The 25,341-nt window shown below is 44.0% G+C and overlaps 1 protein-coding gene across 1 annotated transcript in view; it reads left to right on the plus strand.

Annotated features, from left to right (window-relative positions):
• Positions 1–25,341, plus strand: part of znf830 (zinc finger protein 830) — a 69,405-nt gene that overhangs the window by 3,989 nt on the left and 40,075 nt on the right. Inside the window, exons 3-5 of the mRNA XM_055657702.1 lie at positions 9,905–10,028; positions 23,714–23,747; positions 25,074–25,279. Of these exons, the coding sequence (XP_055513677.1) occupies positions 9,905–10,028; positions 23,714–23,747; positions 25,074–25,279 (364 nt within the window). The remainder of the gene's footprint in view (positions 1–9,904; positions 10,029–23,713; positions 23,748–25,073; positions 25,280–25,341) is intronic.

Here is a 25,341-nt window from a genome sequence, read left to right on the forward strand (position 1 = left end):
GGACGCATTGGTGATCATTTTCCAACGTTCTATAGATTCAGGATTAGATTCATGATCAGTTCCTGTGGATTGGAGGGTAGCTAATGTTATCCACCATTTTAAGAAAGGCAGGAGAGAGAAAACTGGGAATTATAGACCAGTTAGCCTGACATCGGTGGTGGGGAAGATTCTGGAGTCGATCATGGAAATGATGAAATAGGCGGTACACATGGTTTGGATGAATGGATAGAAAATTGGTTTGTAACAGGATCGGTCCCTTTCAGAGTCAGCTGGTGTGGTACTGGAAGGCTCGGTTACCGAGGGGAAATCATACACCAATGATTTGATGAAGGGATCTTCTGGATTTTTTGGAGGACTGTAACTAGAGAATGCAGGGTGAACAAGTGGACAATGGGAAAGCTAGTGGATGTAGGTTATCCACTTTGTACCTGGATTATTACTAAATGGTGTTTCAGTAAAGCACTTGATCAATGAAAGTCCCGAATGGCATGTTGGCCTTCATTAGTTGAGAGAGCCCAGATCATTCTGGTAGTACATTTAGTGTGCAGTTTTGTTTTGTGGTCCCCTAATTTGAGGAAGGACATTCTTGCTATTGAGGGAGTGCAGCATAGGTTTACATGGTTAATTCCCGAGATGGCGGGATTGTCATATGCTGAGAGAATGGAGCGGCTGGGCTTTTATACTCTGGAATTTAGAAGGATGAGAGGGTATCTTATTGAAACATATAAGATTATTAAAGGTTTGGACATGCTGGAGTCAGGAAACATGTTCCCGATGTTGGGGGAGTCCAGAACCAGGGGCCACAGTTTAAGATTACGGGATAAGCCATTTAGAACGGAGATGAGGAAAATTTCTCACATAAAGAGCTGTGAGTCTGTGGAACTCTGTGCCTCAGAGGGGTGATGGAGGCCAGTTCTCTGGATGCTTTGAAGAGAGAGCTAGATAGGGCTCTTAAAGATAGCAGAATCAGGGAATATGGGGAGAAGGCAGGAACGGGCTACTAATTAGGGATGATCAGCCATGGCTGGCTCGAAGGGCTGATTGGCCTACTCCCGCACCTTTTGTCTATTGTCTATACACAAGGTGTAATTTTATAAGCCTAATTAAACTGTAGATGTGCACATCTATGGAATATGGGAGGAAACCAGAGCACCAGAAGGAAATCCACGGGGTCATACACAGAATATGCAAACTCCACACAGACGGCACCAGTGAAGTTTTTTTTTTACGCTTTGGGTGAATTGTGCCTGAAACTCACTGTTGGAGGCGAAGGCAGATACGACAGTGGCAATTAAGAAGCTTTTGGACCAGCACTTAGATATGCAGGGAATGGGAGGATGTGGATTATGTGCAGGCAGATAGGAGTTGGCCTTAGCTTCATGTTCAGCATGGACATTGTGAGTCGAAGGGCTTGTTCATGTGCTGTACTATTCTATATTTAGTTTTTTCAACATCTTTAGTGTCTAGGTTATGGCGAGTAATTATGCTGAAACTGGTTAGGAATTCACTTTTGGAGAGAGGGTCACTGTAGGCTGAGGCTTGCACAATGCTGTCTTGTTGCAGGTGAAAACTCTTTAATAGACAATAGGTGCAGGAGTAGGCCATTCGGCCCTTCGAGCCAGCACCGCCATTTAATGTGATCATGGCTGATCATCCCCAATCAGTACCCCGTTCCTGCCTTCTCCCCATATCCCCTGACTCCGCTATTTTTAAGACCCCTATCTAGCTCTCTCTTGAAAGCATACAGAGAACCCGCCTCCACCGCCCTCTGACGCTGAGAATTCCACACTCACCACTCTCTGTGAGAAAAAGTGTTTCCTCGTCTACGTTCTAAATGGCTTACTCATTCTTAAACTGTGGCCCCTGATTCTGGACTCTCCCAACATTGGGAACATGTTTCCTGCCTCTTGCGTGTCCAAGACCTTAGCAATCATATATGTTTCAATGAGATCCCCTATCATCCTTCTAAACTCCAGCGTGTACAAGCCCAGCTGCTCCATTCTCTCAGCATATGATAGTCCCGCCATCTCAGGAATTAACCTTGTAAACCTTCGCTGCACTCCCTCAGTAGCAAGAATGTCCTTCCTCAAACTAGGGGACCAAAACTGCACACAATAATCCAGGTGTGGTCTCATTAAGGCTCTGCACAACTGCAGAAGGACCTCTTTGCTCCTCTATTCGATTCCTCTTGTTAAAGGGCAACATGCCATTCGCTTTCTTCACTGCCTGCTGTACCTGCATGCTTACTTTCCTAGACTGATGTACAAGGACCCCCAGATCCCGTTGTACTTCCCCTTTTCTCAACTTGACGCCATTTAGATAGTAATCTGCCTTCCTGTTTTTGCTAACAAAGTGGATAACCTTGCATTTATTTGCATTAAACTTCATCTGCCATGCATCTGCCCACTCCCCCCAACCTGTCCAAGTCACCCTGCATTCTCATAACATCCTCCTCACAGTTCACACTGCCACCCAGTTGCAAATTTGCTAATGTTACTTTGAATCCCTTCATCCAAATTATTGATGTATATTGTAAATGCGGTCCCAGCACCGAGCCTTGCTGTACCCCACTAGTCATTGCCTGCCATTCTGAAAGGGACCCATTAATCCCTACTCTTTGTTTCTTGTCTGCCAACCATTTCTCTATCCATGACAGCACTCTACCCCCAATACCATGTGCCCTAATTTTGCCCACTAATCTCCTATGTGGGACCTTATCAAATGCTTTCTGAAAGTCCAGGTACACTACATCCACTGGCTCTCCCATGTCCATTTTCCTAGTTACATTTTCAAAAAATTCCAGAAGATTAGTCAAGCATGATTTCCCCTTTGTAAATCCATGCTGACTCGGACCGATCCTGTTACTGCTATCCAAATGTTCGGCTATCTCATCTTTTATAATTGACTCCTGCATCTTCCCCACCACCGGTCAGGTTAACTGGTCTGTAATTCCTTGTTTTCACTTTCCCGCCTTTCTTAAAAAGTGGGATAACATTAGCCACGCTCCAATCCACAGGAACTGATCCTGAGTCTATAGAACATTGGAAAATTATCACCAATGCATCCATGATTTCTAGAGTCACTTCCTTAAGTACCCTGGGATGCAGACCACCAGGCCCTGGGGATTTATCAGCCTTCAGTCCCATCAGTCTATCCAACACCATTTCTTGCCTAATGTGGATTTCCTTCAGTTCCTCCATCAGTCCAGATCCTCTGGCCACTACTATATCACTACTAATAATGACCATGTCATAATCATAGAGCACAGAACCGGGGCCTTCAACCCAACACAACAATACCGACCAACATGCCCCATCTAAGCTAGTCCTATTTTCCTGCATTTGATCCCTTTCCCGTCCATCTACCTGTCCAAATGTTTTTAAATGTTGTTCTTATACCTACCTCAACTACTTCCTTTAGCAGTATCTTCTAAATATCCATCAACTTCTTGAAAAAATGTCTCCTTCAGTTTCAACTTCTACAGATGTACCATAGGAAGCATTTTATCGGGATGGATCACAGCTGGTTTGGGAACAGCTCTATCCAAGACCGCAAGAAATTGCAGTAAATTGTGGACGCAGCCCAGATCATCACACAAACCAACCTCCCTTCCATTGACTCCATTGATAACTCGCGCTGCCTTGGCAAGGTCAGCAGCCTAATCATAATCATAATCAGAGTTGCACTCTGGCCTCTTCTCCCCTCTCCTATCCGGCAAACGGTAGAGAAGTGTGAAAACGCACACTTCCAGATTCAAGGACACTTTCTTCCCAGCTGTTATCTGAATCGTCCTACCACAACTAGAGAGCAGTCCTGAACTACTATCTACCTCATTGGTGACACTTGGATTATCTTTGATCAGACTTAACTGGCTTTACTTTGCACAAAATGTTTTTCCTGATCATGTATCTATACACTGCAAATGGCTCGATTGGAATCATGTATACCAATGAATTAATCTAGAATTCTGTCAACTCAGTTGCTTCCTTTCTTGTTCTACTGTTTACAAACTACTTACACAGTCCCAGTTCTAGTTCAGTTCATTAATCTGCAATTATGAGATCTTGAAAAAGTTAAAGAATTTATTATTTTACTTCGGAGTCACGTGAGTGACTACGTGAAGAAGGGCCGTCCGTCTGCGTGCGCGTCATTACGTCTGAAAGCAACGTGCGCAACGGACTGGAGAGGCACTGCGTCCTCCTAGCCGTTGGGATTTAAAAAAGGCGGCAGGTAAGAAAAGTTGAACCACTTACCCTGCGCTTTCTGTTCGGGCTAAGGAAATTATTTGTTTTTTAGAGCCCCAAAAAATGTCGAAGAGACGGTCCGCGGCGAAACCAGCTGCCGAAGACCACAGCATTCCCGGTAGTGGACGACGGTCATTTTCACCGACATTGCCGCCAGCATCAGAACCAGCAGCAGCAGACTTGGTGCAGGAGGAAAGCACCGTGGTGGTCCCGGCGGGACGTAAAGCCACCCATAAGTCTGCTAGACTCGGATGAGTCCGGGGAAGAGGGATACACTGCCTCATCGGGAAGCGTCCGAGGACGACTCTCCCACATGGAGCAGCTTGTGGAGAAGCTGCTCCACAATGATAAACTCCGGAGAAAGGAGCAATATCGGCACGAGTCCCTTCTACAGACCGTGCCAGCAGCCTCATACTCTGGGCAGCACTATGTCTTTCCCATGGAAGGGGGAAGTACATACGGGGATTACCCGGATTCGGAGTTTGGAGGCACGAGGGGGGAACACTCCCAGGGGAGATTGGAGGAAGTACCTCTACAATCAACTAAGTTTGCGATTACCACATCACTGGGTGCTCCCTTGGATGAAGACCTAGCAAGTAACATCAACTACTTGGCGTCTCATCAACTCAAAGATCTCGTCATGGAAGAAACCCTGAACAGGTAAACCCCCACCATCTAACTGCTTCCCTCAAGGTTCAAGCGATGAACCATATAATTTGGGGGCAAATAGGCCCCATCATCAGGAACCAGGAACTGAAATTCCAAAAAGTATTAAACCTGCTGGGGTCTGGAATTACTTTGCAGGAGGTGTGCAAGGAGGCCTCCTCACTGACCGGGAACAGGATACCATGGCACTGCTATGTAATGCCAGCTTCGAAATAAACTGCATTCGGAAAGAGGCAATAAAACCAGCAATAAATTCGAAGTTTGCAGCTCTTTGCAAAGCTAGCAACATCCAGCCCGCAAACTACCTGTTCGGGGAAGACCTGTCAAGACGGGTACGGGACCTGGATGACGAGGCAAAATCCGTGTGTCTCATAACAAGAGGTCAGGCCACACCCAGGGGTCCATCCACGAGATTCCAACCCTACAGCTCTCGGCGTTTTACACCTAGAGAACCAGGCACCCGAGGAAGATTCACATCTGAGTCAAGGTCTTTTTTAGGGGCAGACCGACAGCGAGGATGAGGAAACAGCAACCACCAGCTCTGCTCCCCAAACCTCGCAGACGAAAACCAGCGCCACGCCGCCAGTAACAACAGGGGTAAGTCAAACCAATTCCTCAGGGAACATACCAGACAAACCTCACTTACAGGTGAGTGGAAGGTTAAAATACTTCTTAAAATAATGTTGTTGGGTTATTAAGGATCCATTCATATTGCGCAGTATAGAAGGATTCAAAATTGAGTTCAATTTGAATTCATCGCCACCACTAACACATTCTAATATTCGCACATATGCCTTTTCCCAAAAAGACACAATGAATATACAAAAAGAAATTGAAACTTTATCTGACAATAATGTTATTGAGAGGTCATACACAGAACCTCACCAATTTATATCCAATTTATTCTCAAAAGAGAAGAAAGGATCCGCATTATTTACGGAACTAAATACATATGTGCAATATAAACACTTTAAAATGGACAATTTTGGAACAGCAACACAGTTGGTTTCCAAAAATGGCTATATGGCATGTATCGACCTCAAAGATGCATACTATTCGGTGTCTATTCACAAAGAGTGTAGGAGATATTTGAAGTTTACCTGGATGGGTCAATTATGGCAATACAAGGCTCTGCCAAATGGATTGACATCAGCCCCTAGACTGTCTACCAAATTACTGAAACCAATTCTGGGGCTGCTAAGATCTCAAAATCACATAGTCATGGCATATTTGGATGACATTTTCATCTTTGGAGTCACCAAAGAATTGGCAGAAGCAACAGTCAAGGCAACCAAAACCCTGTTTGAAAAACTTGGGTTCCTAATCCATCCAGTTAAATCAAAATTAACTCCTACCAAGGTAATTGATTACCCAGGATTTACTATCAATACAGTAACCATGTTGGTGACTTTGCCTAAAGGCAAACAACAAGACTTGAGGAAAGCCTGCAATGATCTGATAGAAAAACACAAACCAAAGTGTAATTGGCAAATTGGTAGCTGCCTTTCCTGCAGTACGCTACGGACCTTTCAATTACCAGCATTTACAGCGGGCAAAGGAACGAGCATTGAAATTGCATGCAGGTCAGTTTGGCAAATCAATGCGGTTACCAGCTGAAGCCATTATTGAACTACAATGGTGGATGGCAAACATAAGACTCAGCTCAATCTTACTTGAGAGCCCATCAGTGTTTCTCCAAACCGACGTAAGCGGTTTAGGATGGGGAGCCACAAACACAGTCGGGAGCTGTGTAGGCAGATGGAATGAGCAAGAGTCTACTATACTCCAACTATATGGAATCAATTACCTAGAATTGTTGGGGGCACAATATGGGCTCAAGTCTCTCTGTAACAACATGCAACATGTGCATGTTCAAATTCAGATTGATAACACTACTGCGGTAGCATATATCAATCACATGGGTGGTGTAAAATCTGTATCCTGTGACAGATTATCTAACCTCATTTGGCACTAGTGCATCGAGAGGGATATTTGGGTTACGGCAGTATATCTACCAGGAAGATATAACACGGTGGCAGATGCAAGGTCACGAATGTGTAATGATAATATAGAATGGATGTTGAATCGTAAGGTATTCAACGGAATAACTATACGATTTGGCACTCCAGATTTGGATCTGTTTGCATCTAGATTAAACCATCAATTACCCAGATATGTGTCCTGGGAGCCAGACCCAGGAGCAGAGTCAGTGGATGCTTTTTCTCTAAACTGGGGAGGAATGTATATTTATGCTTTCCCACCATTCTGCCTCATAAACCGATGCTTGACTAAAATCAAGCAAGACAAAGCCACAGGCATTTTAGTAGTACCAGATTGGCCTACACAAGCCTGGTTCCCGAAAATATTGGGGATCATAGTCCAGCCATTAATGATTGTACCAAAGAGGAGAGATCTCCTAGTAAACCCAGTTTCAGGGAGCAACCATCCACTCTCTGACCGGATTAATTTGTTGGTTTGCAGATTCTGAGGAGGCCATTTCAAGACATTGGACTATCCGAACGAACTGTGGATGTCATCACAAAGGCATGGAGGGACAGTACCAAAAAACAGTACGCCACTCATATTAAGAAGTGGGAAGCTTTCTGCCATGCAAACAATATAACATACAACGCAGTTCGGATAACGGATGTCTTGGAGTTCCTATCAGCCCTGTACTATGACTATAAATTAAGTTATAGCGCAATCAACAGTGCCAGATGTGCACTATCCTCCTATCTGACACTGGAGGCAGGGCACGGGCCGATAGGAACGCACCCCTTCGTAATAAAATTCATGAAGGGAGTTTACAATTCGATACCCCCAAGGCCTAGGTACACGGACACATGAGATGTGAGCATGGTACTGACCTTACTTCGTCAGTGGGGACAGCCAATGGCCTTATCTTTGTCAAAACATTGAAAGTGGTTATGCTGATGGCGCTAATAACAGTCCAAAGAGTCCAGACACTACAAAAACTGCGACTGGACTACATGACCAGCAATACGAATAACATAACATTCGTTGTTAAGGACCTGATTAAACAGAGCAGGCCAGGAATGCCAGGGATGAAGATCCTGTTCCTGGCATATCCAGAGGACCAACGATTGTGTGTGGTAACACATTTACACCACTACCTGAGAGTTACGGAGAACCTCAGAGGCTCAGAACAATCGGTCCTCATCAGCCACAAGAAACCACACCGACAGGTGAAAACACAAACTATCTCCAGATGGTTAAAGGAGGTAATGGTGGTAGCGGGAATAAATACTCGTATCTTTAAATCTCACTCCACCAGGGCTGCATCTACGTCGGCAGCAAGAACGATGGACGTACCCCTTGATGACATCCTAGCGGCTGCAGGATGGGTGAACAAAAGAACGTTCCAGCGGTTTTATAACAAACCCATTATCGGACCAGGGGTATTTGCGCGTGCCATCTTAAGTTCTGTTACCTAGTTTTCCCACAGGTTCGGAGGGGAAGCTAATAAAACATTTATTTTTCTTTATTTTAAAGCATCAGTGTCTTTACTAACTACGTTATGTCTGAATGCTTTAATAATACTCTCATCCATGGTCAATCCATTCAGTGTGTGACGCCTGGATTCGTAACCGGCGTGAAATCACAGAGCTTTGAAATCTTCACGTAGTCACTCACGTGACTCTGAAGTAAAATAGTAAGATTAAACGAGAACTTACCAGTTTGATCTTGATTTTATGAGGAGTTACGATGAGCGATTACGTGCCCACCGCTCCCACCCTCATATTATCAAGGTCATATGGAAGTTCTAGTTTTTCACAATCTTACTATTCTCAGGTCTTCTTTTTTTATCTGTGATTTAACACCGCTGCTTTGAAGATTGACGCGCACGCAGACGGACGGCCCTTCTTCACGTAATCGCTCATCGTAACTCCTCATAAAATCAAGATCAAACTTCAAACTGGTAAGTTCTCGTTTAATTTTACTATTTTCATTTCATCCTTAATGTGTTTGCTACTGGAATAAGAAAATATTACTCGTGTTTGAAACATTTTCTTATCTTTGTTCATAATTATATAATCTGAGGCAGGCAGCATCTGTATCAGTATGATGTTGGCTGCTGCTTTACCTACAGGTGGTGTGAATGTACCGCTAAGGCAGGGGTTGAAACCCACAACCCCCAGGCCGGATCCGGCCGGTGACTCGAAGTTATCTAGCCCGCAGGCGTATTTTTTTTAGTGACTAGAATGTTCTTGACTTCAGTGGGACTTTGCCCAGAGTTGTCCCAGTGCTCGGGCAAGGCAGCTCTCTGGGACGGTATTGATTGGGATGGTTTTACTTTGTAGAATTCACTGTGCCTGAGATGATCAGAGTGAACACCCCCTCCTGTGAACACATCTCACAGTGCAGTCTGTCACAGATGGATTCCACTGCCTGTTGGGCAATAATTGGATTGATCTCCTGAACCAGTGGCTGCGGATCTACCGGCGTGTGTTATTTCCGATCTGAACGCACCGTGGAACGAATCCATTAACAGAACCACTCTGCTGCTGGATTCTAAGTTGTCCCTGCCTTCCCTCTGGAACCCTCCTCGTCCTCATCAGATGCCGCGTTCCCAGAGGCCTGGTTAGAGAGAGAGAGAGAGAGAGAGAGAGAGCAAAGCATCAAGCAATAAGACAAACAAGATATTTTATCTTTTGTGCACATTAACTATAAATGCACCTACTTAGCAGTTTTTTCTTAACCTCCAAGAAGCAAAAGTGGAATATACATATGAAGCGCAGGTCTGTATACACGCAGCGGCTCAGCTGGCAAGAATGCTTATGGTGAATGGCTTCTGACCTGGGCATCTGCAGTTTAAATACCGAACTCGCTTATTCCGTCCATGTTTCGTACACTTCAATTTCCTGTACCAGGAAATATCTTAACAGAAATTATGTATTGGAAAATGGTGTTAAAAGTATGTTTTCAGGGCTAATTATTTCTTTTTTATTTAATAGTCATGTAATTTCTTGCAGAACCTGGAGAAACGACGAAATAGAGATCAAACAACTGAAGCGTCAATAATTAACACACCAGCAGTTCCTCTAGTAAAGAGAAAAGGTATAGATACAGAAACCAAAGCTGCAAAAAAAGTCAAAGGTAAACTCCTTTTAAATATTATAACAAGATCCTTGGCATTGAAATTCTGTTGTGCAACACCCCAATGGAATTTTGGCAGAAATCCAGTGTTGAAAGGCATTCATTTATTGTGCTGAAACTTGGTCTGTGCCTCCCTACACGTGATACATGCACACGTGGAAGCTGCCAGGCAGGTACAATGACATTAATAGAATTGTAATATCACTCAAATAACATCATGTGAGTTCAAGATCAAGACCAAGATACATTTATTTGTCACGTGCCAGTTGGCATAGTGAAATGTGTGTTCACAATTGCGTAAGGAATTGATAGGAAAAGGAGGTGGGGTAGCGTTGCTGGTTAGAGAGGAGATTAACGCAATAGAAAGGAACGACATTAGCTTGGAGGATGTGGAATCAATATGGGTAGAGCTGCGAAACACTAAGGGGCAGAAAACGCCAGTGGGAGTTGTGTACAGGCCACCTAACAGTAGTAGTGGAGTTGGGGATGGCATCAAACAGGAAATTTGAAATGCATGCAACAAAGGTAAAACAGTTATAATGGGTGACTTCTATCTACATATATATTGGGTGAATCAAATTGGCAGGGGTGCTGAGGAAGAGGATTTCTTGGAATGTATGTGGGATAGTTTTCTAAACCAACATGTAGAGAAACCAATGAGAGAGCAGGCTATTCTAGACTGGGTATGGAGTAATGAGGAAGGGTTAGTTAGCAGTCTTGTTGTGCGTGGCCCATTGGGCAAGAGTGACCATAATGTGGTTGAGTTCTTCATTAGGATGGAGAGTGACATAATTAATTCAGAAACAAGGGTTCTGAACTTAAAGAAAGGTAACTTTGAGGGTATGAGACGTGAATTGGCCAAGTTAGACTGGCAATTGATTCTTAAAGGGTTGACGGTGGATATGCAATGGAAGGCATTTAAAGGCTGCATGGATGAACTACAACAATTGTTCATCCCAGTTTGGCAAAATAATAAATCAGGGAAGGTAGTGCATCCGTGGATAACAAGTGAAATCAGGGATAGTGTCAAAACAAAGGATGAAGCATACAAATTAGCCAGAAAAAGCAGCCTACCAGAGGACTGGGAGAAATTTAGAGTCCAGCAGAGGAGGACAAAGGGCTTAATTAGGAAAGGGAAAATAGATTATGAAAGAAAACTGGCAGGGAACATAAAAACTGACCGCAAAAGTTTTTATAGATATGTGAAGAGAAAAGGATTAGTTAAAACAAATGAGGTCCCTTGCAGTCAGAAACAGGTGAATTAATCATGGAGAACAAGGACACGGCAGACCAGAAACTGCTGGAGTCAGTTATTAAAGATGGGATAGCAGCACATTTGGAAAGTGGTGAAATCATTGGACAAAGTCAGAATGGATTTATGAAAGGTAAATCATGTCTGACGAATCTTATAGAATTTGTCGTGGATGTAACTAGTAGAATGGATGAGGGAGAACCAGTGGATGTGGTATATCTGGACTTTCAGAAGGCTTTCGACAAGGTCCCACATAAGAGATTAGTATACAAACTTAAAGCACACGGTATTGGGGTTTCAATATTGATGTGGATAGAGAACTGGCTGGCAGACAGGAAGCAAAGAGTAGGAGATTACATAGTTATATGGACAGGAAGGGAATGGAAGGTTATGGTCTGAGCGCAGGTGTATGGGACTAGGGGAGAATACGTGTTCGGCACGGACTAGAAGGGTCGAGATGGCCTGTTTCCGTGCTGTAATTGTTATATGGTTATATGGTTTATATTATAGGAGTTAATGGGTCCTTTTCAGAATGGCAGACGGTGACTAGTGGGGTACCGCAAGACTCAGTGCTGGGACCCCAGCTATTCACAATATATATTAATGATTTGGACGAGGGAATTGAATGCAACATCTCCAAGTTTGCAGATGACACAAAGTTGGGGGGCAGTGATAGCTGTGAGGAGGATGCTAGGAGGCTGCAAGATGACTTGGATAGGCTGGGTGAGTGGGCAAATGCATGGCAGATGCGGTATAATGTGGATAAATGTGAGGTTATCCACTTTGGTGGCAAAAACAGGAAAGCAGACTATTACCTGAATAGTGGCCCATTTGGAAAAGGGGAGATGCAACGAGACCAGGGTGTCATGGTATACCAGTCATTGAAAGTAGGCATGCAGGTGCAGCAGGCAGTGAAGAAAGCCAATGGTATGTTAGCATTCATAGCAAAAGGATTTGAGTATAGGAGCAGGGAGGTTCTACTGCAGTTGTACAGGGTCTTGGTGATACCACACCTGGAGTATTGTGTACAGTTTTTGTCTCATAATCTGAGGAAGAACATTCTTGCCATAGGTACAGAGAAGGTTCACCAGACTGATTCCTGGGATTTCAGGACTCATATTATGGGGGAGATTATGTGTTCGGCACGGACTAGAAGGGTCGAGATGGCCTGTTTCCGTGCTGTAATTGTTATATGGTTATATGAAGAAAGACTGGATAGACTCGGCTTGAACTCGCTACAATTTAGAAGATTGAGGGGGGATCTTAGAGAAATGTACAAAATTCTTAAAGGGTTGGACAGGCTAGATGCAGGAAGATTTTTCCCGATGTTGGGGAAGTCCAGAACAAGGGGTCACAGTTTAAGGATAAAGGGGAAATATTTTAGGACTGAGATGAGAAAAACATTTTTTACACAGAGTGGTGAATCTCTGGAATTCTTTGCCACAGAATGTAGTTGAGGCCAGTTCATTGGGTATATTTAAGAGGGAGTTAGATGTGGCCCTTGTGGCTAAAGGGATCAGGGGGTATGGAGAGAAAGCAGGTACAGGATACTGAGTTGGATGATCAGCCATGATCATATTGAATGGCGGTGCAGGCTCGAAGGGCCGAATAGCCTAATCCTGCACCTATTTTCTATGTTTCTATGTTTCTATTGCATTTGAATGCGCGAAGTAAATGAAGTAAAGTAGATGAGCTTGAGGCTCAGAGGTTGGTTGATATGACATTGTGGGGATTACCGAGACGTGGCTGCAGGAGGATCGGTAGGGTTATACATCCTATCGAAAACACAGGCAGGTGGGCAGAGGAGGGGGCGTAGCTCTTCTGGTGAGAGATGGAATTTGGTCCCTTGCGAGGGACGACATAGGGGCTGACGATATAGAGTCACTGTGGATTGAGTTGAGGAATTGCAAAGGCAAGAAGACACTAATTGGTGTTATCTACAGACCCCTAGAAAGTACCCCGGATGTAGGGTGCAAGTTACAGCAGAAGTTAAAACTGGCATGTAACAAAGGTAATGCCGCTGTGGTGATGGGGGATTTCAATGTGCAGGTAGACTGGGAAAATCAGGTTGGTTCAGGACCCCAAGAAAGAGAGTTTGTAGAGTGCCTCCGAGATGGATTCTTAGAGCAGCTTGTAATGGAGCTGACCAGAGAAAAGGCAATTCTGGATTTAGTGTTGTCCAATGAACCAGATTTGATAAGAGAACTCGAGGTAAAAGAACCGCTTGGAGGTAGTGATCATAATATGATTAGTTTTAGACAATAGGTGCAGGAGTAGGCCATTGGGCCCTTCAAGCCAGCACTGCCATTCAATGTGATCATGCTTTAATTATTGGTTTCTTGGTCCTCCAAAATATTCCAAATGGAAATTAAACTTGAGGTGGTGAAGGGAGGGCTTAAGCCAGAAAGGGTTATTGGGAAGAAAGAGCTACTTTAAATTTAGTTGCATCTGGTTGGGTAACTATAGTTGGGTGGAGATTATTCCATGCTTTAATTGTGCGGGGGAAGAACGAATTGCTGTGCACATCTGTCTTTGTAGCTGGGATCACAAATTGGATCGAATGCGCTCGTCTCCTCCTAATTGGTTTGGGTTTGGTGTAGGTCTTGTAGTCTATGTCGAGCTGACCATTTAACATTTTGTAAAAACAGGTCAAACGGTGAGCTTCACGTCTGTCTTGGAGTGGGTTCCACCCCAGAGAATTCAGTAGTTTGGTGACACTCGCTTCTCTCTCATAGGTGTTAGTAACAAATCAAGCTGCCTGTCTTTGGACACGTTCGATGGAAGAAATGTTTTTATTTGTGTATGGGTCCCATGCTGCAACTGCGTAGTCCAAATGAGGTCTAACGAGGGTGAAGTATAGCTTCTCCTTGACAGACGTTGAACAATGATGAAAGTTGGCCCTCAGAAAGTTTAGGACACCTGTAGCTTTCACCGTTGCATGATGAGTATGACCATTCCAACGCAGATCATTCTGCAATTTGATGCCAAGATACTTGGTTTGTTTGGATTCTTCAGGGGTGGCACCAAGTATATTGTAAGATGTTTCGCCTGGATTCCTCTTTCTGGTGACACGCATGGTTTCACATTTGGAAGGGTTGAACTGCATGCCCCATTGTTGTGACCACTCAACCATAGTATCGAGATCCTTTTGGAGAGCATCTTCATCATCAGCTGACTTAATTGGACGGTACAGCAAACAATCATCAGCGAAAAGCCTGGTCGGACTTGCGACTTTTTCATGGATGTCATGGCTGATAATCCCCAATCAGTAACCCGTTCCTGCCTTTTCCCCATATCCTCTGACCGCTATCTTTAAGAGCCCTATCCAGCTCTCTCTTGAAAGCATCCAGAGAACCTGCCTCCACCGCCCTCTGAGGCAGAGAATGCCACACACTCACAACTCTCTGTGAGAAAAGGTGTTTCCTCATCTCTGTTCTAAATGGCTTACCTCTTATTCTTAAACTGTGGCCCCTAGTTCTGGGCTCCCCCAACATCGGGAACATGTTTCCTGCATGTTTTAATCTGCAATTTGAGAAGGAGAAGGATAAATCAGAAGTGTCAGTGATGCAGTTGAACAAAGGGGACTATAAAGGCATGAGGAGCTGGCCAACGTAGACTGGAAAGGGATCCTAGCAGGAATGACGGTGGAACAGCAATGGCGGGAATTTCTGGGCATAATCCGGAAGACGCAGGATCATTTCATTCCAAAAAGGAAGAAAGATTCTAAGGCGAGTAGGAGGCAACTGTGGCTGACAAGAGAAGTTAGGGATAGAATAAAACTAAAAGAAAAGATGTCTAACACAGCAAAGAGTAGCCGGAAGCCAGATGATTGGGAAACTTGCATAGGACAACAGAAGGAAACAAAACGGGTAATACGGGCTGAAAAGATGAAGTACGAGGGGAACCTGGCCAGGAATGTAAAGAAGGACAGTAAAAGCTTCTTTAGATATGTTTCAGAGAAAAAGAATAGCAATGTCAAATGTGGGTCCCTTGAAGGCAGACACAGGTGAAATTATTATGGGGAACAAGGAAATTGCGGAGGAGTTGAACAGGTACTTCGGATCTGTTTTCACTAAGGAAGACAAAAAATCTCAAAGAAGTGCTGGAGGACAGAGGATCTAAGGGGGTCAAGGAACTGAAAGAAATATTCATTAGGCGAGAAATAGTATTGGGTAGGCTAATGGGACTGAAGGATGATAAATCCCCTGGGCCTGATGGTCTGCATCCCAGGGTCCTCAGGGACGTGGCTCTAGAAATAGTGGACGCATTAATTATCATTTTCCAACGTTCAATAGATTCAGGATCAGTTCCTGTGGATTGGAGGATAGCTAATGTTATCCCACTTTTCAAGAAAGGAGCGAGAGAGAAAACGGGGAAATACAGACCAGTTAGCCTGACTTCAGTGGTGGGAAAGATGCTGGAGTCAGTTATTAAAGAGGTAATAATGGGGCATTTGGATAGCAGTAAAAGGATTAGTCCCAGTCAGCAAGGATTTATGAAAGGAAAATCATGCTGGACTAATCTTCTGGAATTTTTTGAGGATGTGACAAGTAAAATAGATGAAGGGGAGCCAGTGGATGTAGTGTATCTAGACTGTCAGAAAGCATTTGATAAGGTCCCGCACGGGAGACTGGTGACTAAAATTAGAGCAAATGGTCTTGGGGGTAGGGTGTTGACGTGAATAGAAAATTGGTTGGCAGACCGGAAGCAAAGAGTAGGATTGAACGGGTCCTTTTCAGAATGGCAGGCAGTGGCGAGTGGAGTGCCGCAAGGCTCGGTGTTGGGTCGCAACTGTTTACCATATATATTAATGATTTGGAAGAGGGAATTCGGAGCAACACTAGCAAGTTTGCGGATGACACAAAGCTGGGTGGCAGTGTGAACTGTGAAGAGGATGTTAGGAGGTGGCAGGGTGACCTGGACAGGTTGAGTGAGTGGGCAGATGCGTGGCAGATGCAGTATAATATAGATAAATGTGAGGTTATTCACTTTGGTGGCAAAAACAAGGGGGCAGATTATTATCTCAATGGGGTTAGGTTAGGTAAGGGGGAGGTACAGGGAGACCTGGGTATCCTTGTACACCGGTCACTGAAAGGTGGCGTGCAGGTGCAGCAGGCAGTGAAGAAAGCTAATGGAATGTTGGCATTCATAACACGAGGATTTCAGTATAGGAGTAGAGAGGTTCTTCTGCAGTTGTTTAGGGCTCGGGTAAGACCACATCTGGAGTATTGCGTACAGTTTTGGTCTCCTAATTTGAGGAAGGACATCCTTATGATTGAGGCAGTGCAGCGTATGTTCACAAGATTGATCCCTGGGATGGCTGGACTTTCATATGAGGAAAGATAGAAAAGACTAGGCTTGTATTCACTGGAGTTTAGAAGGATGAGGGGGCATCTTATAGAAACATATAAAATTATAAAAGGACTGGACAAGCTAGATGCAGGAAAAATGTTCCAAATGTTAGGCGAGTCCAGAACCAAGGGCCACAGTCCTAGAATAAAAGGGAGGCCATTTAAGACTGAGGTGAGAAAAACCGTTTTCACCCAGAGAGTTGTGAATTTGTGGAATTCCCTGCCACAGAGGGCAGTGGAGGCCAAATCATTGGATGGATTTCAGAAAGAGTTATATAGAGCTCTAGGGACTACTGGAATTAAGGGATATGGGGAGAAGGTAGGCCCGGGTTATTGATTGGGGCCGATCAGCCATGATCACAATGAATGGTGGTGCTGGCTCGAACGGCGAAATGGCCTCCTCCTGCACCTATTTTTCTATGTCTATGTCTTTCATTGTATGCTTCACAAAAAGGTGATGGCTTTATGCAGAGGGCTGAAACATACTTTAAAATTATGTAGAGGAAACCAAAAATTACCAGATATGATGCACTAAACTGGAACACGCCCTGCGGCATCATCACTTGAACACATTTTTTGGGGGCATGATACAATTTATAGCCCTTTATCCTTCTATGTTTTAAAGTGTTTTATGATGAGATGATGACGTGTTTTCTGCTAGAATCGCAATGAGTTGGGTGTCCTGTTCGTGTTATATGGCATTGAAACTGATCCTTCGACTTAACTTGGTCGGTTGGGGGCGCTGCGAGTAGGCTGCCTTGCCAGCAGCGTGTTTGTTGTTTTGACTTTTTGGGGGGGTTTTTTGGTATGTCTGAGTGTTTCTTTTTTTGGTATTGGTGTGTGTTATGTGGAGGGTGATAGGGGGGAAAGGGGGAAAACATTTTTCTGTCACTTCCTTGACGGAGAGGCGACTTTTTCCATGTCGCTCCTCCGCTTCCCCTCTTGCGGCCTAACAGCTTGGATTGGAACAGCTTTTACCAGAGTCCAGCCCAGAGCTTCAACAGCGGGTGCAGCGTTGACTTTTCCATCGTGGAGCGGGGGCAAACCCTTGCCGGGGGTCGCCAGAAAGGAGTGCTCCGATCGCTGGCCTGGTGACTTTGACATCTTGGGGCTGCGATCTGCTGAGCTTCTAGCTGCGGGTGTGGCGTGGACTTACCATCCGGAGCCTGGGATCCCATGCCCGGGATCGCCGGAGAAGAGCTCCAACTGTCGGCCTGCGGCCTGTAACATCCCGAAGCTGCGGTCTACAGTCGGAAAGTGGCACTCCAAGCTGCAGAGTGTGTTCGACCGTCCTGACGTCGGAGTTTCAATTATCCCGACGAGAAGTTCTGTACATTTGGCCGTCCGTAGCGGCGACTACAAAGCGTTTATGGGCCCGACCACGGATAAACAAGGGAGGAGGACTGACTGAACTTTATTGCCTTCCACCACAGTGAAGAATGCTGTAGTGTATGTTTGTGTTGGATTTTATTGTATACTAGACCAAGTGCAGACCCATTGGTTCTGCTCCCCCAACGCAGCCGTTCCCTACCCGTAGCCCCCACGGGAGGCGTGGTCCTCCAACTGAAGATTTGAGCACTCAGCAGTGCGGCTGTTTTTAAATGGCGTCTTTGAGGAGAGAGGCGGGCGCCAGCAGCCGTTATGGTCGCTGGCCAGCAGGAGGCGCCAAAATGGGTGAGTGGGGGGGCGGGGGGAAAGAAGGATTTTATTAAAAATGTGTACATAAACACGACAAAATTTAATGTGGAGTGGATACTTGGAATGAAAAGTGAAATCTACCGAAATCGAGGTGTTTGTGGGTCTGGTGTTGGCATAGCAACGAATCAAAGGCTGGCACCCACGTCAGGCAGAAACACATCCAGCCAGCAGCCACAGAATTTTAATATTATATAGATATAGATTGTGTGTTCTTTTTTTCAACTGTATCACTACATGGCAAATTCATTTCACTGTACCTTGGTTGGTGCATGTGACAAATAAATTTTGACTTTGACTTTGAATTGCCCATGCTGACCAAGTTGCCTCTTCTACGCTAGTCATACCTGCCCATGTTTAGAAGGCAGGAACAGGGTACTGATTGTGGACGATCAGCCATGATCACATTGAATGGCGGTGCTGGCTTGAAGGACCGTATGGCTTACTCCTGCACCTATTGTCTATTGTCATATTCTTTTTATTCCCCTCAGGATGTTGTACACCTCCATAAGATCACCTCGCATCCTCCTGTGTTCAAATAAATAGTCTTATCCTGTCCAACCTCTCCCTGTAGCTCAAGTTCTCTAGTCCTGGCAGCATCATCTTCTCTGAACACTTTCCAGCTTAACAACATTTTTCTAATAGACACAAAATGCTGGAGTAATGCTCCAAAATGCTCTGTAAACCAGCATCCGCAGCTCCTTTCTAAACACAATTCTGATAGCAGGATGACCAAAACTGAACACAATACTCCAGTGTTTTCACCAACATCTCGTACAACAGTAACATAATATCTTAACTTCTATACTGAATACCCAGAGTGATGAAAGTCAGTGTGCCAAATGCCTTCTTCACCAGCATATTTACCTGTGACTCCCCTTTCACTTTGCTGTAATTATTAATAGCCTTCGTCACTATCTACAATGCCTCCTATTTTAAGTAATGTGCAAATCTACTAGCCTTACCCTGTACATTCTCATTGAAATTGTTGATGTGGATGACAAATAACAATATTTTTTTAATATTGGAGTAAAAGAGGAAGCAAGAACCAGAAATATTAGATTTTAATGGGCCTGTCCTACTTACGCGACTTTTTCAGCGACTGCCGGAACCCGTCATAGGTCGTTCCAGGTCGTCGGAAACTTTCAACATGTTGAAAATACAGCAGCGACCAGAAAGACGCTGCTACTCTTTGGGCTACTGAGGAGACTACTCACGACCATACAGGCGACACCCTGGTGACATGTCGCGGGGTGAAGCCTGTATGGTCGTGAGGAGTCGCTCAAAGAGTCGTATCTTGTTCTGGTCGCTGCTGAATTTTCAACATGTTGAAAGTTTTCTGCGACCTGCAACGACCTATGACAGGTGCTGGCAGTCGCCGAAAAAGTTGGTTAAGTGGGATAGGCCCATAAGTTTAATTCTCTCTTACTTTCCTCTCCAAATAAGCATTGTTTCTGTCCTTCTGGTTTGAAGTCAGTAGGAAGGTGCCCTAATGATGCTCACTTTTGTACTGACCTTGGCAACAAATTTGTTGAAACACTAGGGCTTCCGTGTGGCACTGGAAGTGCTTGCAATGTAAGAAGATTAATTATGAAGTAGTAGTGATGGAATAAAATTGATTTAGAAAATCTAAAATTGTTAGATCAGGGCTCTCGCTTAACATTTATTCCCTGTTGCCAGCCGGGCAACCTTGGCAGCTTTTTAGGTTGCCAAATGACAGTTTAGGGGGTCATTTAAGACGGCTTGCATGACGCGTGCGATAATGTGCTCGGACGAAGTGCGTAGTTACCAGTCAGAATTATACTCAATGAAGCATTTGCATATTATTTCTGCTTCAAATAAAGTCACAAACTAAACATATTCACCAATCAAGACATGATATATCCCACAATGACATGCAGCAAAATTATAAGGCAGTATCTCAACTCTTTTTACACATTTCAATTAATGCAATTTCTATTAGTTCTTTCCACTTCCAAACAAAAATGTGGTTGAATTATTCAGCGTATGATCAACCTGTGTCAATAAATCCTGGACCATGGTAACATATATGCGTACGTATAGTTGGGAATGTTGCTCATTAAATAACTGATATTCCATATTAAGAGCATTGATTTGCCATTAAAATGAATTCTGTAATAACGTGTCAACGGTGGCAGTGACAATCGAACACTGTGGTTTTAATGTTTTAACTAATTCATCTTTATGGATTAAAACTAATAATAACATAGGGAATTAAAACATATTTGATTGCATTCCGTTATTAAACATAGTCAATGTTCGCTCTGAAGACATTTCCAGGGCAATAAGGTCAGGGAGGGGGGGGTGTGTGAATCAGTGCGGTGTGGATAGATGGCAGGGGGGGAGGGCGGTTAGAAGGCAGTCGGTGCAGAATGGATGGATAGAGGCAGGTGAATTAGTACGTGTTGGTTGGAATAGTTAAAATTGTGAGGGGAGAGCACGGGGGATGTCAGTGGTGTTGAATGGGGGGGATCAGTACGGGATGAATGGGGGTAGACAAAAGTGCTGGAGAAACTCAGCGGGTGAGGCAGCATCTATGGAACGAAGGAAATAGGCAACGTTTCGGGTCGAGACCCTTCTTCAGACTGTCCCCCCCCCCCCCCATCCTTCTTGAATGGGAGGATCAGTACAGGATTGGTGGGGGGGAGATCAGCGCAGGATGAATGTGGGGGGGGGGGGGGGGGGGGTGGTCAGTACAGTGTGGATCGGAGGATCTGTGCAGAATGAATGGGGGTCACTAGAGGATGAATGAGGGGAAGGTGCAGGGTAAATGGAGGGTTGGGCAGTACGGGATGAATGCGTGGATTAGTACAGGATGGATGGGGGATCAGTACAGGATGGATGGAGGAGAAGTGCAGGATGGATGGGAGAGGGGTAAGTACAGGGTGAATTGGGGGACCAGTGTACGATGGATGGGGGGGGGGGGGGGGGGGTGGCAGGAGAATCAATGCGAGGTGGATAGGTTGATCAGCGCAGGATGAATAGATTGGGGGGGGGGGTAGATGGGGAGGGGAGCACAAGGGATGTCAGTGAGGACTGAATAGAGGCGGGAATGGGGATCAGTGCTGGATGTAGAGGAGGGGTCCCAGGATAAGGGGGGGGGGGGGGGGGGGGGTGGAGAAGGGAGAGGGAGAGAGAGAGAGAGGGAGAAAGAGAGAGGGAAAGAGAAGGGGGGTGAGGTGGGGAGGAAGGAAGGTCAGCGCTCCTCAGACAACATCGCCCCGCTGCCTTGGCTGTTGGGAACTCCTCGCCACCGCCTCCCTCAATCGGCTAGCCAACAGCAAGGTGCAGGGCTGAGCAGTGCAGCTCAAAGATCCTATAGCTATAGTATCTTTGGTGCAGCTGCTTCAGAAGTGTCGGAGCGAATGAACAGCGAGCGACAGCGGGTTTGCAAGCAGCGGCCCTTCTCCGGGCGGGGGGGCCAGGAGGAGGAGGAGATGAAGCCGCTGTCGCTCGCAGTTCAGCGCCCGTCATTCGCTGCAACCCTTCCTCACCCGCACCTAGTATCTTTCCCACGCAATACAGCCGTCCCCGCCGACACAAAACATCGCGTTCCTTTTGTCCAGAGATGCTGCCTGACCCGCGGAGTTACTCCAGTTTCTTGTGTCTATCTTCGGTACAAACCAATACTGGTTGCCAAGCCGGGCAAAATTACTCGGTGTTTAGTTGCCCGGCGGCGCTTTGAGTGGTCAATGGCAACCTTTAATTTCGAGCCCTGTAGATGTTGAAAGACTGCTTGAATTAACATATATTTGCAGGCTATTGTCTCATAATTCAGACTTAAAGCAATACCATGTATAGTAAACCCTCATTATAACAGACAATAAGGGGGGAATGGTATCCGTTACTTCAGATTGTCTGTCATAACAGAGTAAGGTATTATCATTGTATGTAAGGTAGTTGCAACAAAGAACTGCAGGTTAATACACAAGACACAAAGTGCTTGATTAAATCAGCGGGTCTGGAAGCATCTCGGGAAATGTTTAGTTTAGTTTATTGTCACGTGTACCGAGGTACAGTGAAAAGCTTGTTGCGTGCCATCCAGTCGGAGGAAAGACAATACATGATTACAATCGAGCCATTTGCAGTGTATAGATACATAAGTGAATAACGTTCAGTGCAAGACAAAGCCAGCAAAGTCCGATCAACGATAGTTCAAGGGTCACCAATGAGGTAGATAGTAGTTTAGGACTGCTATCTGGTTGTGGTAGGATGATTTAGTTGCATTATAACAGCTGGGAAGAAACTGGGAGAGCATAGATAGGTGATATTGGGACCTGTGTTTTTTTTTCAACATTCTTTAAAGGTGTCAAATAGAATTTGGAGGCCTCTCTTCAAAGTTCACAGGACCATAGCAAATTGGCATCTTTTATATCAGGAAATTGTCGATTTATTTGTATAATAAGGCTCGTACCACGACGTAAACAGAGTATATCCTTATTTAGCAACTCTGTACAGCAGCCGCGTGCTCGTGTGCATGCCCGGGCAACTCCCTAACTGCCACACCCCCGGGTTCCAGTCACATCTGGTTACTGGAGCCTGGCTTCTGTCACACTGGGTCCTAGTACCTGTCTGCCCAGCCTTACACTATTATTGCATAATATCACAGAAATAGGGCTTGGTTCTTACAAAGCAGAAAACTGGTTAAACAACCCTCTTCAGTTCTCTGAGAAATGGTTGAACCATTAAGAAATGCCTCTCACATAGTGGTTAATTTCTAAATCAAACTAAATAATTAGTATGAAAGATAGCACCAATGCTGCTGCTTGTAACTACTACCCCCCTTCCTGTCTGAAGCCTGGATTATCATTCTCATACACTGATCAACTAAATATTTCATAATAATTAAGGACATCAATTCGCATTTTCCTCATAAATTTGCAGTTAACCATTCAAATGGTTGCAAACATTTTTTTCATTTATGTTGTAAAATTACAGCTTGGCCTTTATTCAAAAGCCATCCTCTTGTTGTGTTCATTATTTTTTTTAAATAATATATTCTCCAAAAACAACGACATGTGGCACGTTATGTTATATTTTCAAACAAATAAATTATTATTTTCTCTTGATGTCATGCAGTAATTATTTTAAAATGATAATCAAGCAAATAATCAAATATTTTCCACACCAGGATATTGATATAAATTATCAATGGCAAGCACATTTTTTTGTCTCTGATATTAGAGATTTATTTTAATTAGACATTTAAATTAATTTAAACGATTAAAAATCTATTTTAAGATGAATTTAATTGAAAGTATATGCAAAATATATACAAATCATGAACATCACCAAAATGTAATTACTTTTTCTGTCAAGCCAGCAAACACTTCTTTGAAACTAACTATACACTTCATCTTTTGCAGCTTCTTGTGATTCTAGAACATCTACAAGTACTGGGTGAGTAAATTTTCAGAAAAGTTAACCGTTTATTTTTCTGTGAAATATGTTAGATTTTAAAATGATTCCTACTTAGTCAGGGGAAAAAAGCTGTATAATCAACATTCAATTGATGTGCCATATGTAAAACACATGCATTAAGCATAGCAGACACAAGTGTGCCAAACACCACATTAATAAAGCAGATCAGACCAAAGACACAATCTTGTATTAAAATATTTCCTCAAATTAAATTTGTAGTTTTACAGTATACAACCCATTTGATCACTAATTTCTCCCCTCTTTCGATTACGTAGTAGACAATTCCATGCTTTGAAACCATACATGGATGAAATCAAGACACAAAGTGTTGGAGGATTCAACAGGCCTGGTAGCATCTCTGGAAAACATGGATGGGTGCCGTTTTAGGTCTGAACAAGGGTCCCAACCTGAAACATCTCCTATCCATGTGTAAGGAGTAACTGGAGATGCTGGTTAATCCAAAGATAGACACGAAAAGCTGGAGTAACTCAGTGGGTCAGGCAGCATTTTTGGAGAAAAAGAATAGGTGGTATTTTGGGTTGACACCTTTCTTCAGACTGAAAGTTGGGAAAGGGAAATGATAGATATAGACAGTACTTAACACAAACAAATGGAAGATATGCAGAAAACAATGATAATCAAGGAAATGTGGAGCCCACAATGGTCTATTGTTGGCTGTGGGATAGGTGATAACAAGTTATACAGATAGTGGAACTCAACAGGGCGACAGTAAAACTAGCATGATGATTAGGGTGTGGGAGGGACTGAAAGAGCGGATACAAGGGATACTTGAAGTTAGATAAATCAATATTCATATCACTGGGTTGTAAGCTGCCCAAGAGAAATATGAGGTGATGTTCCTCCAATTTATTGTCGGGACTTTCGGGGTTCCTGGACAGTGTTGAGGGAGGGGGTGTAGGGACAGGTATTGCATTTTCTGTGGTTGGTACCTGGAAAGGGATGGTTTGAGTGGTTTGCTAAGTTACCATACGTTCTTAATATTACTATAATTTGGTTGTCAATTTCCAGGGTAATATACCATTTTTGAAGTTGTATAAAGGAATTTCCATGCCCTTCTTAAACTATTTAATTAGGTCACAAAAAGTATACCTAATTCTCTGTACCTTTCCAAAGACTTATTCCAAATTTTCATCATTTCGGTATGCTATTCTGCCAATTATCTTTTGCTATTTATATTTAACGACTATTAAATACACATATTAATTACTAAGCAGAAATAACCATAGTTCTTAGTATTTAATAGTTCCCAATTTGAATTTAATTTATAACCATCAATGCTCGCAGGTTACCGGCTGATTTTATCGATCCTATTAATGAGACATCTGTGCAGCATTCCAGCCAAAGCTTGGTAACTGGCAGTGATGATGACATGGAGGAAAAGGCTGAGAAAAATGTTGATCCTGTACCACCTATGGGAGTGGCTGTTTTACAGAAAAATGCTGCTCTTCCAGCACCAGTGCAGAACCAGACTGAGAATATACTTCCGGCAGGTATGGATTTTAGTGACAGGCTTTCATTAAACATCATTGTTGGCACTAATACCTTTTAAAAG

Source organism: Leucoraja erinacea, chromosome 2 (genome assembly GCF_028641065.1).
Source record: "Leucoraja erinacea ecotype New England chromosome 2, Leri_hhj_1, whole genome shotgun sequence".
NCBI classification, from domain to species: Eukaryota; Metazoa; Chordata; class Chondrichthyes; order Rajiformes; family Rajidae; genus Leucoraja; species Leucoraja erinaceus.